This window comes from Ranitomeya variabilis, chromosome 4, assembly GCF_051348905.1.
Source record: "Ranitomeya variabilis isolate aRanVar5 chromosome 4, aRanVar5.hap1, whole genome shotgun sequence".
NCBI classification, from domain to species: domain Eukaryota; kingdom Metazoa; phylum Chordata; class Amphibia; order Anura; family Dendrobatidae; genus Ranitomeya; species Ranitomeya variabilis.
Window position 1 is genome coordinate 14,333,874 of NC_135235.1, and position 15,125 is coordinate 14,348,998.

Genomic DNA, 15,125 nt, shown 5'->3' on the forward strand with positions numbered 1-15,125 from the left:
AGTTGACTAAAAGTCTCTCACTGTATGTTTCTACATCCTGTTCCGTCAAGGCTCATCTCACTGCAGCTAAGCTCCATTATGATATCTGATGTAGTCTCAAGTCCACGTCCTGTCTCATCAGATAAAATTGCTTTTGCTCTTCCCCCATGCTTTACACTGCAGGTCTGCTTTGATTAGCTGCACATAAGCATCAGGCCAGCAGAAAGTCAATTCAAGGAAAGATGATGACTTTACAGCCAGGACGGGAGATTATAATTACAGGTACCTAAACCCGGTTATCAGAAAACCACAGCACAGAGGGGAGGAGCAAAAATAGAGGGGAGGAGTCTGGGAGTGTGACTTGTATTATAATAATAAAATGCAGCTGTTCCCATATTTATCAAAATAATCTTCTTGCCTTTTAGTGCATTGTAAATAACTTGTCAGTGACACGGGTCCTGTTATCTCTATGCTACTGCTGATTTCTACTAAGTGTTTAGCTCAATTCAGAGCTGGATTCCGAGCTACTCTGCTCAGTCCTGCTGTATAAGTTCCTCCATGCTGCTTTGTAGTAAGTGTTTATTTCACCCCTGTGCTGGATTCACAGCTACACTGTTCAGTTTTACTGTATAATATCCCCCATGCTGCTGCTTTGTAGTAAGTGTTTAGGTCACTTCAGAGCTGGATTCTGAGCTACTCTGCTCAGTCCTGCTGTATAATTTCCTCCATACTGCTTTGTAGTAAGTGTTTATTTCACCCCTGTGCTGGATTCACAGCTACACTGTTCAGTTTAACTGTATAATATCCCCCATGCTGCTGCTTTGTAGTAAGTGTTTAGGTCACTCCAGAGCTGGATTCCGAGCTACGCTGCTCAGTCCTGCTGTATGAGTTCCTCCATGCTGCTTTGTAGTAAGTGTTTATTTCACCTTGAGCTGGATTCACAGCTACGCTGTTCAGTTTTGTTGTATAATGTCCCCCATGCGGCTACTTTGTAGTAAGTGTTCAGCTCCCTTCAGAGCTGGATTCCGAGCTACGCTGCTCAGTCCTGCTGTATGAGTTCCTCCATGTTGCTTTGTAGTAAGTGTTTATCTCACCCCTGATCTGGATTCACAGCTATGCTGTTCAGTCTTGCTATATAATGTCCCACATGCTGCTACTTTATAGTGTTTATCTCACCCCTGATCTGGATTCACAGCTACACTGCTCACTCCAACTGTATAATGTTACCTGTGCTGTTATCTGCTGGGGTTTTGCAGAGGTGAGCCGTGTTTTGGAGTGATGTCACATACCTCCACATCGCTCTGCAGCAGCAGCTCCACTCCGCACTTTGCAGCTTGTTCCTTCAGGTCGTTGCCAAATTCTTCCATCAGGATGATGATTTTCAGGCTGGGGGTGAGTCCCTTCTCAGCGTTATGGAGCAGAATTGCAGCTTTGTCATGTTTATCGCACACAATGAGGGATAAATCGGCTGTAGGACACAGCAGCACAGAGTATTTATCATGTTATACAGTGAGGGAGGACATAATCTACAGGCCTCTCCCAGAGATTAAGGAGTGCTGTCGAGTAATCGGGGACGACTCACATGTAAATGGATGCCTTGCTCTCTTTTATACTTTGTATTACAATTTCCCACTATCTTCAAGAGTCCTGCTTGCCGTCAGGGAGTATTAACATTTTTATTACAGCCAGATAATAAAATCCCCTTGCAGACCTTGCAATTCTCACTGCTGAAATGGTCATTATCGCTTCAACAAACTTTGCATAAAACAGTTGCAAAAGCAATATAAGAAACTTTGTATTCTGTATTATCAAGGAGATCTGCTTCTTTCTCCACTTGTGAGCCACCTCTCTTGCCCCTGCCTCAATTCATCACCCACTATGAAAATCAGAAATTTAGCTCACTGAGGGATCAGATTACAGCTGCTGAAATATATATAGAGAGAAGACGGAGTAGTGAGAGGGAGAAGCAGAGAGACTCGCTGACCGCGCTACTTTACTCCCATTGACTATCACAGATTGCATCTGGGATCCATTTATTATAATGGAAGAGAAAGTTCTGCACACATACTTCATTCTAAAAATGGAACGCAGTCTGCCCCTAAAATAATCAATATGGCCTCTGCTTCCGTCAGCATAACTAATGCAACTGATCACTTACAACCTTTCTCTGTTTCATAAAAAGAACAGACAAATGGACTGTCTGAACCGACATGTGGACGGAGCTAAATGCTTTATCTCACCCCCGATCTGGATTCACAGCTAAAATATTGCGCACTGCTGTAGAATGTCCTCCGTGCTTCTGCTTTCTGTTAAATGTTTGTCACCCAGAGCTGAAATCACGGCTATGCCACTGAATACTGCAGTAGAATATCCTCCAAGCTGCTGCTTTCTAGTAAAATATTTGTCACCCCAGAGCTGGATTCACAGCTATGCTGCTGAATACAGGTCCTCCAAGCTCCTGCTTTCTATTAAGTGTTTATCTTATTTTGTGCCAGAGCTGGATTAAAGAGGTTGACCACTATTTTTTTTTCAGGATTCAGGATTTTCAGCAGGTTTCCCTATTTTTACTGCAGGATTGCACCCTTGAGTCACTCACCTCGGTTAACAATGAATACAATGGCTTCTGCTCCTAAAGTGTCATAAAGAGGAACCACCACCATAGAGTAGGAGAAGCAGGCGAGCTCCGCAATCACCACCTGCCGGGGAGATGAGGGGTTCACAATCGGGCACTGTAGATCTATACTTTAGCTTCAAACTGGAAGTTTAAAAAGTCTTATCCATTTCTCTTTTTTTTATAGTTGCTTTTAATTTGTATCAGTAACAATGTATCAAATTGTCTTACAGGGCCACTACAGTCACCTCCTCCCTGGCCTGAAATGGCTGATAACAGGGAGTAATAGATTGTAGTCACCTCCCCCAGTATTGGCTGATAACAGGGAGTAATGAATTGTGGTCTCCTGTCCTACAGTCACCTCCCCCAGTAATGGCTGATAACAGGGAGTAATAGATTGTAGTCTCCTGTCCTACAGTCTCCTTCTCCAGTAATGGCTGATAACAGGGAGTAATAGATTGCAGTCACCTGTCCTACAGTCTCCTCCCCCAGTAATGGCTGATAACAGGGAGTAATAGATTGTGGTCTCCTGTCCTACAGTCACCTCCCCCAGTAATGGCTGATAACAGGGAGTAATAGATTGCAGTCACCTCCCCCAGTAATGGCTGATAACAGGGAGTAATAGATTGCAGTCACCTGTCCTACAGTCTCCTCCCCCAGTAATGGCTGATAACAGGGAGTAATAGATTGTGGTCTCCTGTCCTACAGTCTCCTCCCCCAGTAATGGCTGATAACAGGGAGTAATAGATTGTGGTCTCCTGTCCTACAGTCACCTCCCCCAGTAATGGCTGATAACAGGGAGTAATAGATTGTAGTCTCCTGTCCTACAGTCGCCTCTCAAGTAATGGCTGATAACAGGGAGAAATTGCTTGCTTCTGGTACTGAAGCTCAGTTCCATGGGCGTGAATATCTCTGAACTGCAGTACCAGACACAACCTGTGGTCAGGGGTGGTGCTACAGAGTGCTACTTTATTTGTTGGTTACCGATGGATGCTGCCATGTTTTTTAACTCTGGTTAACCCCTGCTTGGCTGATGAATGATTCCTATTGCCTCTCCTGATTGGCTGAGTTACCTCTGGGCGGTTCTGGGAGAAGACTCCGATGAACTGGTCTGGTGACGCTTTACATCCCTTCTGAATTAAACCTGAACCCAAATTTTCGGCTCTATCTGCCACCTGCAAGGTATAAATTCTCAAGAATTAGTGTCAGCAAACTGGAGAAACATTTCCCCCCAGACCTCCCTCCCCGTCTTGGGTGATCACTAGAGATCTCTGCCATGACAGGACGGTCTCAATGCTAAATATTAATTATAATCTTGTGCTATTCCCAGAGCCCACTAATGTTTATTATCCTGTGATCTAATAGTCTATGTATTCTGCAGTAATGTGTGTATTGTTAGCCTCTGCCGGTGGCTGTGTCAGTATTTACTGCTGCACTATAATTCTGTTCCTCCAGGAGACACATAATCGGCCATCCTCCTCCCTCACTACATGGTCCTGATCTCACCTGCTGGTATGTGATCCATTGATACGGCTGATTAGGTTTTCGGTATCCGAGACAATCTCCATTCCCTGCAGAATAAAAATGAGGAGCAGGAAACTTAACGTTAATTTATAATTCCCCGAAGAGACAGGAGCACAAATTTATAAGAAAATAAACAGTCTAGAATCAAAATCTCCCAACGAATAAACGTTACAATTATTTACTCAGCTTCTTTAGCATTTTTATTGCTACAATGTGTCCACAAAAAAAAAGAAGCAATTTTGCAAGTAGCGATATGTGTTTTCAGAACTATCCATCTCCATGGCAACAGACTACAAACAATCTTGGTGTAGTCTGGCTCCAGTCTGTCACTTTTCTATTCCAGCATGCACTGGGCAGGAGACAAGAAATCAGGGACTTTTTGGTGGAGTCTGACGACCGTCTCACCTTATAGTAGAAGAATAAATCTGTTTTGCTCTGACACCTGCAGTGGCGCAGTAGCAGCGCTATTCTGAATATCAGACCGCGTCTCACCTGACACTCGGATCCCCCTCTTGAAGACTTCATACAAGGTCTTGGCGTCTTCATAGTAGTAAGACATGAGACTGTCATCCTTCAGTAACGCACATCTCCGAGCTCCACCCTGCAGAACCGCCAGGAGATTACTGACCCATACAGACTTGGTAATTAAAGGGGTTATGACAAGGACCAGGAAATCCTCTGGATCAATGACGCTTCTATAACCAAACTGAGGACCCCCATTCCAGTGACCCTGCATTATAACCCCCTATTAAAGGAGAAATGCAGCTTTCTTGGCGCCTCTCGGAGAACTGGAACATTGTAAGCAGAGCCCCACTGATCTGAAGGATGTTCCATCAAGAAATGTGAGGTGAATGGGTTTTTGGGATCTAAATTTGGAAATTTGTGAAGGATGATGCTCACAGATTCTGCCTTAGAAGGACTTGAACACTTTGATGCATTTTTGTTTGGAAGTTTCAAGTATTGTATCACATTTGTATCCAAAGAAGCAATGTTAAAGAATTTCCATGTAATGAAAATCTAATAAAGGTTCAGATCGTTTCCCAATAACAATTACAACCCCCTTCCTCAATGGTGCCCTACACAACTGCCTGCTGAGCCCACCCCTTGTCCAACCCCTCGTGCCAACTTATGCTCTTCATTTATATTTTCTTTCGACATGTCTCTATTCTAGGTCTTGGGATCTACTTGTCCTAATGATTTCTCCTTGAGGTGATTGTTCTATTCTTGGTAAATATAGGAGATCTTCTGAATTCAACATGTGAAATTCCTGACAAATTGATGACAAAGAACCTATAAAAATCTAAAGAGGGTCCGAGGACCAATGATTCCGTCACTATAGATGGAGGTGTCAGCTCTCGCAAATTGTCTCTTCAGAGGAGTAGAACTCTAGTGTCACCTATTGGAAGTAGAGATCCAAAAATTCAATATCGACTCTAACGAGCCTTGTCACATGACTTAGGATAAAAGCCAAAATCTTATTTTGCAGACACTTTGTTTCGGGGTACTGCCCCTCGTCAGTGCAAAGTGTGAGATCTGGCTTGGCTGTGTGAGAGGAGTCTGACAGGGATCCAAGGGGTAACGTTTCGCCTGGCAGAGACTGACACGCCAAGCTGAGGAGACATTTAAGCCTTGCAACGCTCCTCTGGGAAATATGTAAATCTCAGTTTCATCAGTTAAAATATCTACATTATTGAAGCAGCATGTATTGGAAGAATCTTAACTCAAGTGTTATCTCTTCCATGGCCACCTTAGATCAGAAAGCTGAAGTCCCGGTCCAACCTGAGCGGTTTATTGACTTTAGTTCCTAATAGGGGTTATCACTACCTGATCACTATGTGCAAGGCCAGACTATATATTAAGTGAGATGGGAAAAGTATTCACACCTTTGAACCATGATGAAAATTTTGAGGCTGACAAGGAACATAAACCTTGTACTGAAGGCACAGGGGCCAACTTGTAATTTCCCCTCATTCTGGACTCCATATATATGTATATAATTATGAAGGAACATGAAGAAGAGGACGTCTAAGAACAACGAAATCATCACAGATAACACTGTGGGGGGGACTTCAACTACCCTGAAATAGATTGGGGAACAGAAACCTGCAGTTCCAGCAAAGGTAATCGGTTTTTGACAACTATGAGAGACAATTACCTTTCACAACTGGTTCAGGACCCAACAAGGAGGGGGGCACTGCTAGACCTAATATTAACCAACAGGCCAGACCGCATATCAAATATAAGGGTTGGGGGTCACTTGGGGAATAGTGATCACAAAATAATAAGTTTTCATGTCTCCTTTAATAAGATGTGTAGTAGAGGGGTGACAAGGACACTAAACTTCATGAGGGCAAATTTCCAACGGATGAGAGAGGATCTTGGTGCAATTAACTGGGACGATATCCTGAGACACAAAAATACACAAAGAAAATGGGAGACATTTATTAGCATCCTGGATAGGACCTGTGCACAGTATATACCGTATGGGAATAAACATACTAGAAATAGGAGGAAACCAATATGGCTAAATAGAGCTGTAAGGGGCGCAATAAGGGACAAAAAGAAAGCATTTAGAGAATTAAAGGAAGTAGGTAGTGAGGAGGCATTAAATAAATACAGAAAATTAAATACATTCTGTAAAAAGCAAATCAAGGCAGCAAAGACTGAGACAGAGAGACTCATTGCCAGAGAGAGTAAAAATAATCCCAAAATATTCTTTAACTATATAAATAGTAAGAAACTAAAAAATGACAGTGTTGGCCCCCTTAAAAATAGTCTGGGTGAAATGGTGGATGAGGATGAGGAAAAAGCCAATATGCTAAATGACTTTTTTTCATCAGTATTTACAAAAGAAAATCCCATGGCAGACAAAATGACTAGTGATAAAAATTCCCCATTAAATGTCACCTGCTTAACCCAGCAGGAAGTACAGCGGCGTCTAAAAATCACTAAAATTGACAAATCTCCGGGCCCGGATGGGATACACCCCCGAGTACTGCAGGAACTAAGTACAGTCATTGATAGACCATTATTTGTAATCTTTAAAGACTCCATAATAACAGGGTCTGTACCACAGGACTGGCGTATAGCAAATGTGGTGCCAATATTCAAAAAAGGGGCAAAAACTGAACTCGGTAATTATAGGCCAGTAAGCTTAACCTCTACTGTGGGTAAAATCCTGGAGGGCATTCTAAGGGATGCTATGCTGGAGTATCTGAAGAGGAATAACCTCATGACCCAGTATCAGCACGGGTTTACTAGGGACCGATCATGTCAGACTAATCTGATCAGCTTCTATGAAGAGGTAAGTTCAGGACTGGACCAAGGGAACCCAGTGGACGTAGTATATATGGACTTTTCCAAAGCTTTTGATACGGTGCCACACAAAAGGTTGTTACATAAAATGAGAGTAATGGGGATAGGGGAAAATATGTTTAAGTGGGTTGAGAGCTGGCTCAGGGATAGGAAACAAAGGGTGGTTATTAATGGAGCACACTCGGACTGGGTCGCGGTTAGCAGTGGGGTACCACAGGGGTCAGTATTGGGCCCTCTTCTTTTTAACATATTTATTAATGACCTTGTAGGGGGCATTCAGAGTAGAATTTCAATATTTGCAGATGACACTAAACTCTGCAGGGTAATCAATACAGGGGAGGACAATTTTATATTACAGGATGATTTATGTAAACTAGAAGCTTGGGCTGATAAATGGCAAATGAGCTTTAATGGGGATAAATGTAAGGTCATGCACTTGGGTAGAAGTAATAAGATGTATAACTATGTGCTTAATTCTAAAACTCTGGGCAAAACCGTCAATGAAAAAGACCTGGGTGTATGGGTGGATGACAAACTCATATTCAGTGGCCAGTGTCAGGCAGCTGCTACAAAGGCAAATAAAATAATGGGATGTATTAAAAGAGGCATAGATGCTCATGAGGAGAACATAATTTTACCGCTATACAAGTCACTAGTTCGACCACACTTAGAATACAGTGCACAGTTCTGGTCTCCGGTGTATAAGAAAGACATAGCTGAACTGGAGCGGGTGCAGAGAAGAGCGACCAAGGTTATTAGAGCACTGGGGGGTCTGCAATACCAAGATAGGTTATTACACTTGGGGCTATTTAGTTTGGAAAAACGAAGACTAAGGGGTGATCTTATGTTAATGTATAAATATATGAGGGGACAGTACAAAGACCTTTCTGGTGATCTTTTTATTCATAGACCTGAGACAGGGACAAGGGGGCATCCTCTACGTCTGGAGGAAAGAAGGTTTAAGCATAATAACAGACGCGGATTCTTTACTGTAAGAGCAGTGAGACTATGGAACTCTCTGCCGTATGATGTTGTAATGAGTGATTCATTAATTAAATTTAAGAGGGGACTGGATACCTTTCTGGAAAAGTATAATGCTACAGGGTATATACACTAGATTCCTTGATAAGGCATTGATCCAGGGAACTAGTCTGATTGCCGTATGTGGAGTCGGGAAGGAATTTTTTTCCCCATGGTGGAGTTACTCTTTGCCACATGGGTTTTTTTGCCTTCCTCTGGATCAACATGTTAGGGCATGTTGGGTTAGGCTATGGGTTGAACTAGATGGACTTAAACTCTTCCTTCAACCTTAATAACTATGTAACTATGTAACACGACTGCTACAATGAGAAGACTGAAAACCCAAACACAAGGCTGGACTTTCTGGGAGGTGAGGGATATTTCTATAGATTTAGTAAAATGTATCCTTCAGAGTAAGCTTTAAAGAAGACATCAATGGTTAGAGGAGCTGAAGATCCACGAGGAAAAGGATAACAGATATCAGATATCCAAAAGATTCAGACACAAGACAGGAACTTCTGGAAAACGTTGAACAACTGAGAACCAGGATGCAAAATGGACCTGAGGGGACATATGTCTGAAGTCTCTGTTATACTGGACTCCTAGAAGAGATCAAGAAGGAGATCAGCAGCAAGTTGGATAAAGAGTAGACCATCACAGGACAGGACATTTGGGAACAGAATCTTTCAGATGGGAACTAGGAGCCAAACTGGACGCGAAGGCAAAATGATACAAGACTGAATCATTATCTTACTCCAGATGTATGAAAAGATAATTATCAAAGAAAAGATGAACAAGGACTCCAGAAAAAAAGGATGGAGACAATCACAAAATCATAAACCCTTCACTGAGAAACCTGAGAACACAAAATAAGACATTCTGAAGAATGGGCATTTATCTGGGAATTGGGAGTGAAAATGGATTTTGGGGAACAAACGACCCGACTGAAGCTTTATCTTATTGGTTCTAGGATTATGAAGAGAAGAAACAGTTCATTAAAAAGATAATTGTAGAGAAAGAGATGAAGAGTTGAGAGGAAGAGGAACTGATGGAAAGCGATGGATGGACAGAATCACCAGCGTCATGGACAAGCCACACCGGGGCGATAGTCAGCAGTCAGAACTAACAGAAACAAAAAGTTATCTTATTCTGGAAGTAATAGAATGTCCTGAATATATTTAGAATTGAGAGTCCTCAGTGGTTGATACCTTTTAATGGCTAACTGAAAAGATGGTAACAAATTGCAAGCTTTCGAGACTACACAGGTCTCTTCATCAGGCTGTGAGTCTCAAAAGCTTGCAAATTGAGGACTCTCAATTCTAAATATTTTCTATCTACTGGCTAACACGGTACCAAGATATATATCTTTCCTGTATTAGAATGTCCTGCTCATTGGAGGTTCTAGTTATAGAGGAAGAGATGAAGAAGGAGAACAGCAACAATCTGGATTGGGACAATCACAGAAATCAGACGACCAAGAACAAGACATTCTGGAGAAACTATCGGGAGTCAAACCTGAACCTGAAGGCAAATGTGACCTGACTGAGGTGTTCTCTTATTGTGGCCTTATAACAAGTCCCAGCTCATTAGGCCGGTGCCCACGATCCGGAAGTGGCCGCGCTTTGGACGCAGTTTATGTCTGAACGCAGATAAATCGTCTGTGATCACTGAACCGTGTGGATTCGTCCAATGCATTGTATTCGCGGCTCTAGAAGATAAATAGACATGCTGCGGTCTGGAGAGACGCGCCGCATGTTTGTCTCCACAGGTGAGCTGCGGGCATCTGTGCACACATTGTGGGCATGGGATTTCTAGAAATCTATCCACTATGCTGTAACATCTAGCCGCTGCGGGGTGGACACAGCACAAGTACGCAGCGTCCAATCCGCAGCGTTTACTGACCGTGGGCACCTACTCTCCGAGAAGACAGTTCTGGCTGGTGGTGAGCGCAAGTGCTCGCTATTCATGTCTGCATCGGCTGCTCGGGTACTCAGAGTATCACGGCTGCTCGAGTGACAGGTTCGAGTCCCCGTCCCACTTGTTTTGCGGCTGTTGCCCGTGTCTGTCAGGACTTGAACATGTCAGTGGAGCACCCGCGATACTCGATGTACCCGAGTAGCTGATGCAGACTCAGGTAGTGAGCACTTGTGCTTAACACCAAGGAAGACATGAAGGAGACCGGAAACAAGGATGGAGACAGTCAGAAGAGTCATGGACAAGACCAGACACAAACAATGACATTAAGGAAAAGCATCGGCCATAAGAGGAAAACAAGCCGCATAATAATAATAATAATAATAATAATCTAGTGCAAGATGAGATCAGGCGCCGGCCCTTACCTGAGTCCCTATGGACTGCCTGCTCAGATCTATGGGTGGATGCACCGGCCGGGGCTTGGTGAGGACATAGTAGAAAGCGGTCAGTCCGATGGCTATGAGCGTGACAATGGCCGGTGTCGACAGCGGGGTGAACAGGAGACTCAGGCAGCTGCACATCTCACCGGCCTAGATACCTGAGCATGAGAGGCAAAGACATGAGAAACCCAAAGGTACCGCGCATCACAGCACTGCAAGGAAGGATGGGGTACTCCCAGATGGTATCACACACGGGAAGCTTAGGTACAGTGCTGGCTCAGCAGTATTACACAGGAGAGGATTAGATACACGGCTTAGCAGTCAGTATCACACAGGAGAGGATTAGATATACAGCTCAGCAGTCAGTATCACACAGGAGAGAATTAGATACACGGCTCAGCAGACAGTATGACACAGGAGAGAATTAGATACACGGCTCAGCAGACAGTATGACACAGGAGAGGATTAGATACATGGCTCAGCAGTCAGTATCACACAGGAGAGAATTAGATACACAGCTCAGCAGTCAGTATCACACAGGATAGGATTAGATACACTGCTCAGCAGTCAGTATCACACAGGAGAGAATTAGATACACGGCTCAGCAGACAGTATGACACAGGAGAGGATTAGATACACAGCTCAGCAGACAGTACCACACAGGAGAGGATTAGATACACGGCTCAGCAGTCAGTATCACACAGGAGAGGATTAGATACACTGCTCAGCAGTCAGTATGACACAGGAGAGGATTAGATACACGGCTCAGCAGACAGTATGACACAGGAGAGGATTAGATACACGGCTCAGCAGTCAGTATCACACAGGAGAGGATTAGATACACGGCTCAGCTGTCCCTGCAGGTTGTGCTATACTGACATTACCTGGTGGGGTAGTACGTCTGATATGGGCCCATGTGATCGGGGGGCAGCAGTTTTTGGCCTCTGCACAGCTGTATTACCCGTCCGTGTCAGGCAGATGTTTGCACCTTCCATGTGCTGGTGACGTGTGTGGATGCTGCGGCGTGTGTGGACTTGCTGGATGGACGCTCAGAGCCAATTACAATGTGAAATTCCACAGTGCTATTAATTTAATGAACGATGTATAAAGAATGATGAGGGCACTACATCCCGCTCCTCCTGCGCAGACTGCAGCAATGGAAAACGTTATAATCTGCTTTCATGTCCAGTTGTAGTCAGGAAGGACAGAGGTTTACTTACAGCTGAAGGCTCCAACCAACACCTAAGGATCCAAGCAGGACACCTAAGGCCGGCCTCACACTAGCGAGTTTAACGGACGTATGAGCGCATAAACTACGTCCGTAAAATACGCATTACACACGGCCCAATGATTCTCTATGGCCCAGCTCCTATCTGCCGTATATTACGCATCCGCAATATACGGTCTTGTACGGCCGTACAAAATCGCAGCATGCTGCGTTTGTCAGCGTATTGCGCAAAAAAATCGCCAATGAAAGTCTATGGGGGCGAGAAAAATACGGATTCCACACGGACCAGCAGTGTGACTTGCGAGAAATACGCAGCGGTGTTAGAGAAAAGTCGGTAATTCAATTGCCGGCTTTTCATTTCTCCTGCACAAACCCGACAGGATATGAGACATGATTACATACAGTAAACCATCTCATATCCCCTTTTTTTTTTTGCATATTCCACACTATTAATGTTAGTAGTTAGCATTCAGTACCCGGGGTTTTACAGGCACAAGCGAGTGCATTAGCACAGCTCCTGGCTGTAAAATGATTTAACCCCTTCAGATGGATTTACATCGTGGGACTGACGGAAGGTATGTATATTGTTGGTTTATTATTTTTCAGAGGGTCTTCAGGTGGATTAAGAGTATAATAGAATATTACAACACCCTGTGTCTTTATTTCATTAAAATACTTTGTAATCATGTGTGTGTGTGTTTTATTAACCCTTTCATACAATTGGATTAATAATGGATAGGTGTCATAATTGACGCCTCTCCATCATTAATCTGGCTTAATGTCACCTTCCAATAGCAAGGTGGCATTAACCCTTCATTACCCCATATCCCACCGCTACACGGGAGTGGGAAGAGAGTGGCCAAGTGCCAGAATAGGCGCATCTTCCAGATGTGCCTTTTCTGGGGTGGCTGGGGGCAGATGTTTGTAGCCAGGTGGGGCCAATAACCGTGGACCCTCTCTAGGCTATTAATATCTGCCCTCAGTCACTGGCTTTACCACTCTGGCGGAGAAAATTGCGCGGGAGCCCACGCCAATTTTTTCCGCGATTTAACCCTTTATTTTAGCAGCTACAGCGCTGAAATTTTGCACATACACACTACTAACATTAGTAGTGTGGAATATGCAAAAAAAAAGGGATATGAGATGGTTTACTGTATGTAATCATGTCTCATATACTGTCGGGTTTGTGAAGGAGAAATGAAAAGCCGGCAATTGAATTACCGACTTTCCACATATATTGCGCTGAATTAAATATAAATACAGTATATATATATATGTGTGTGTGTCTCCATGACATTATATATATATATATATATACTGTATAAATGTTTTAACGAACATTTGAGCACATAAATCCATTAGATGTCGGTTTTGCAAGCCTGCAAGAAAATCTCGCAGTACGGATGCCATACGGATTACATACGGAGGATGCCATGCGCAAAATACGCTGACACACCCTGACTACGGATGACATACGGATCACTATTTTGGGGACTTTTCTGCGTATTACAGCCGTAAAAAACGGACCGTATTTACATACGCTGAGTGTGAGGCCGGCCTAAGGGTTAATATCAATCTTACACAAGAAAAGTCATTATCTGATCAGAGAAATCTGCTGCTTTCTCCTCCTGGGTTGATGATTTCCTCTCAAATTGGTGGTAAAAGCTGGAAAGTCTGTATTCAGGGAAGACATATTTCCCATTACAGAGGTGACAGTCGGTGAAGCGACTGGGGAGGAGCTATAGGCAGACAGAGGGGAGGAGCTGGAGGCAGACAGACAGAGGGGAGGAGCTAGAGACAGACAGAGGGGAGGAGCAAGAGGCAGACAGACGGGAGGATCTAGAGGCAGCCACAGACAAAGGGAAGGAGCTAGAGGCAGACACAGAGGAGGAGCTAGAGGCAGACAGTCGGAGGGGAGGAGCTAGAGGCAGGCACAGACAGGGGAGGAGCTAGAGGCAGACAGACAGAGGGGAGGAGCTAGAGGCAGACACAGATGGGAGGAGCTAAAGGCAGACACAGGGGAGGAGCTATAGGCAGACAGAGGGGAGGAGCTATAGGCAGACACAGAGGGGAGGAGCTAGAGGCAGACATAGACAGAGGGGAGGAGCTAGAGGCAGGCACAGACAGGGGAGTGTTGTGAATTCTGCTTTTGGGTTCCCTCCGGTGGTGGTAGGTGGTAATGCAGTTGTCCCTGAGTTGCAGTCCTGGTCAGGTGTGTCTGCTGATTGCAGTTCTGACTGGGGTATTTAGGTATGCAGGATCCATTAGTCCTTGCCAGTTGTCAATTGTTGTTGGGAGGTGTTGGACCTCTGCCTGGTTCCTCCTGCCTTTCTGCCAAATCAGCAAAGATAAGTGTCTGTTTTTTTTTCCTGTGGCACACATGCTATGTGCTTCACGATTCAGTGCTATTCTTTTGTGTTTTCTTGTCCAGCTTAGATTGTGTCAGTATTTTCTCAGTCTTGTTGGATTCTCTGGAGAGGCAGATATACATTCCATGTCTTTAGTTAGATTGTGGAACTTTTTGTATTATCTGCTGTGGATATTTTTTGAAGGGTTTTAATACTGACCGACTAATATTCTGTCCTATCCTTTCCTATTTAGCTAGAGTGGCCTCTTTTGCTAAATCCTGTTTTCTGCCTGCGTGTGTCTTTTCTTCTCCTACTCACAGTCAGTATTCATGGGGGCTGCCTATCCTTTGGGGTTCTGCTCTGAGGCAAGGTAGTATTCCTATTTCCATCTATAGGGGTATTTAGTCCTCCGGCTGTGTCGAGGTGTCTAGGGTTTGTTAGGCACACCCCACGGCTACTTCTAGTTGCGGTGTTAGTTCAGGATCTGCGGTCAGTACAAGTTCCTCCGACTCCAGAGAAAGTTTCATGCGGCTCCAAGGTCACCGGATCATAACAGGGGAGGAGCTAGAGGCAGACAGACAGGGGAGGAGCTAGAGGCAGGAACAGACAGGGGAGGAGCTAGAGGCAGACAGAGGGAAGGAGCTAGAGGCAGACACAGATAGGGAAGGAGCTAGAGGCAGACATACAGAAGGGAGGAGCTAGAGGCAGACACAGACGGGAGGAGCTAGAGGCAGACACAGACAGAG

At 44.3% G+C, this 15,125-nt stretch overlaps 1 protein-coding gene across 2 annotated transcripts in view; it reads right to left on the reverse strand.

The window, feature by feature from the left end:
• Positions 1-15,125, reverse strand: part of ACSL5 (acyl-CoA synthetase long chain family member 5) — a 369,346-nt gene that overhangs the window by 21,704 nt on the left and 332,517 nt on the right. The window contains exons 1-7 of one of the 2 annotated variants that reach the window (XM_077258038.1): positions 11,688-11,812; positions 10,789-10,961; positions 4,607-4,715; positions 4,097-4,161; positions 3,664-3,765; positions 2,576-2,675; positions 1,269-1,447 (exon numbers count right to left, since the gene is read on the reverse strand). In XM_077258038.1, the coding sequence (XP_077114153.1) occupies positions 1,269-1,447; positions 2,576-2,675; positions 3,664-3,765; positions 4,097-4,161; positions 4,607-4,715; positions 10,789-10,944 (711 nt within the window). In that variant the 5' untranslated portion in view covers positions 10,945-10,961; positions 11,688-11,812. Of the gene's footprint in view, positions 1-1,268; positions 1,448-2,575; positions 2,676-3,663; positions 3,766-4,096; positions 4,162-4,606; positions 4,716-10,788; positions 10,962-11,687; positions 11,813-15,125 lie in introns of those variants that run through there. The other variant, XM_077258037.1, reaches the window with a different exon arrangement.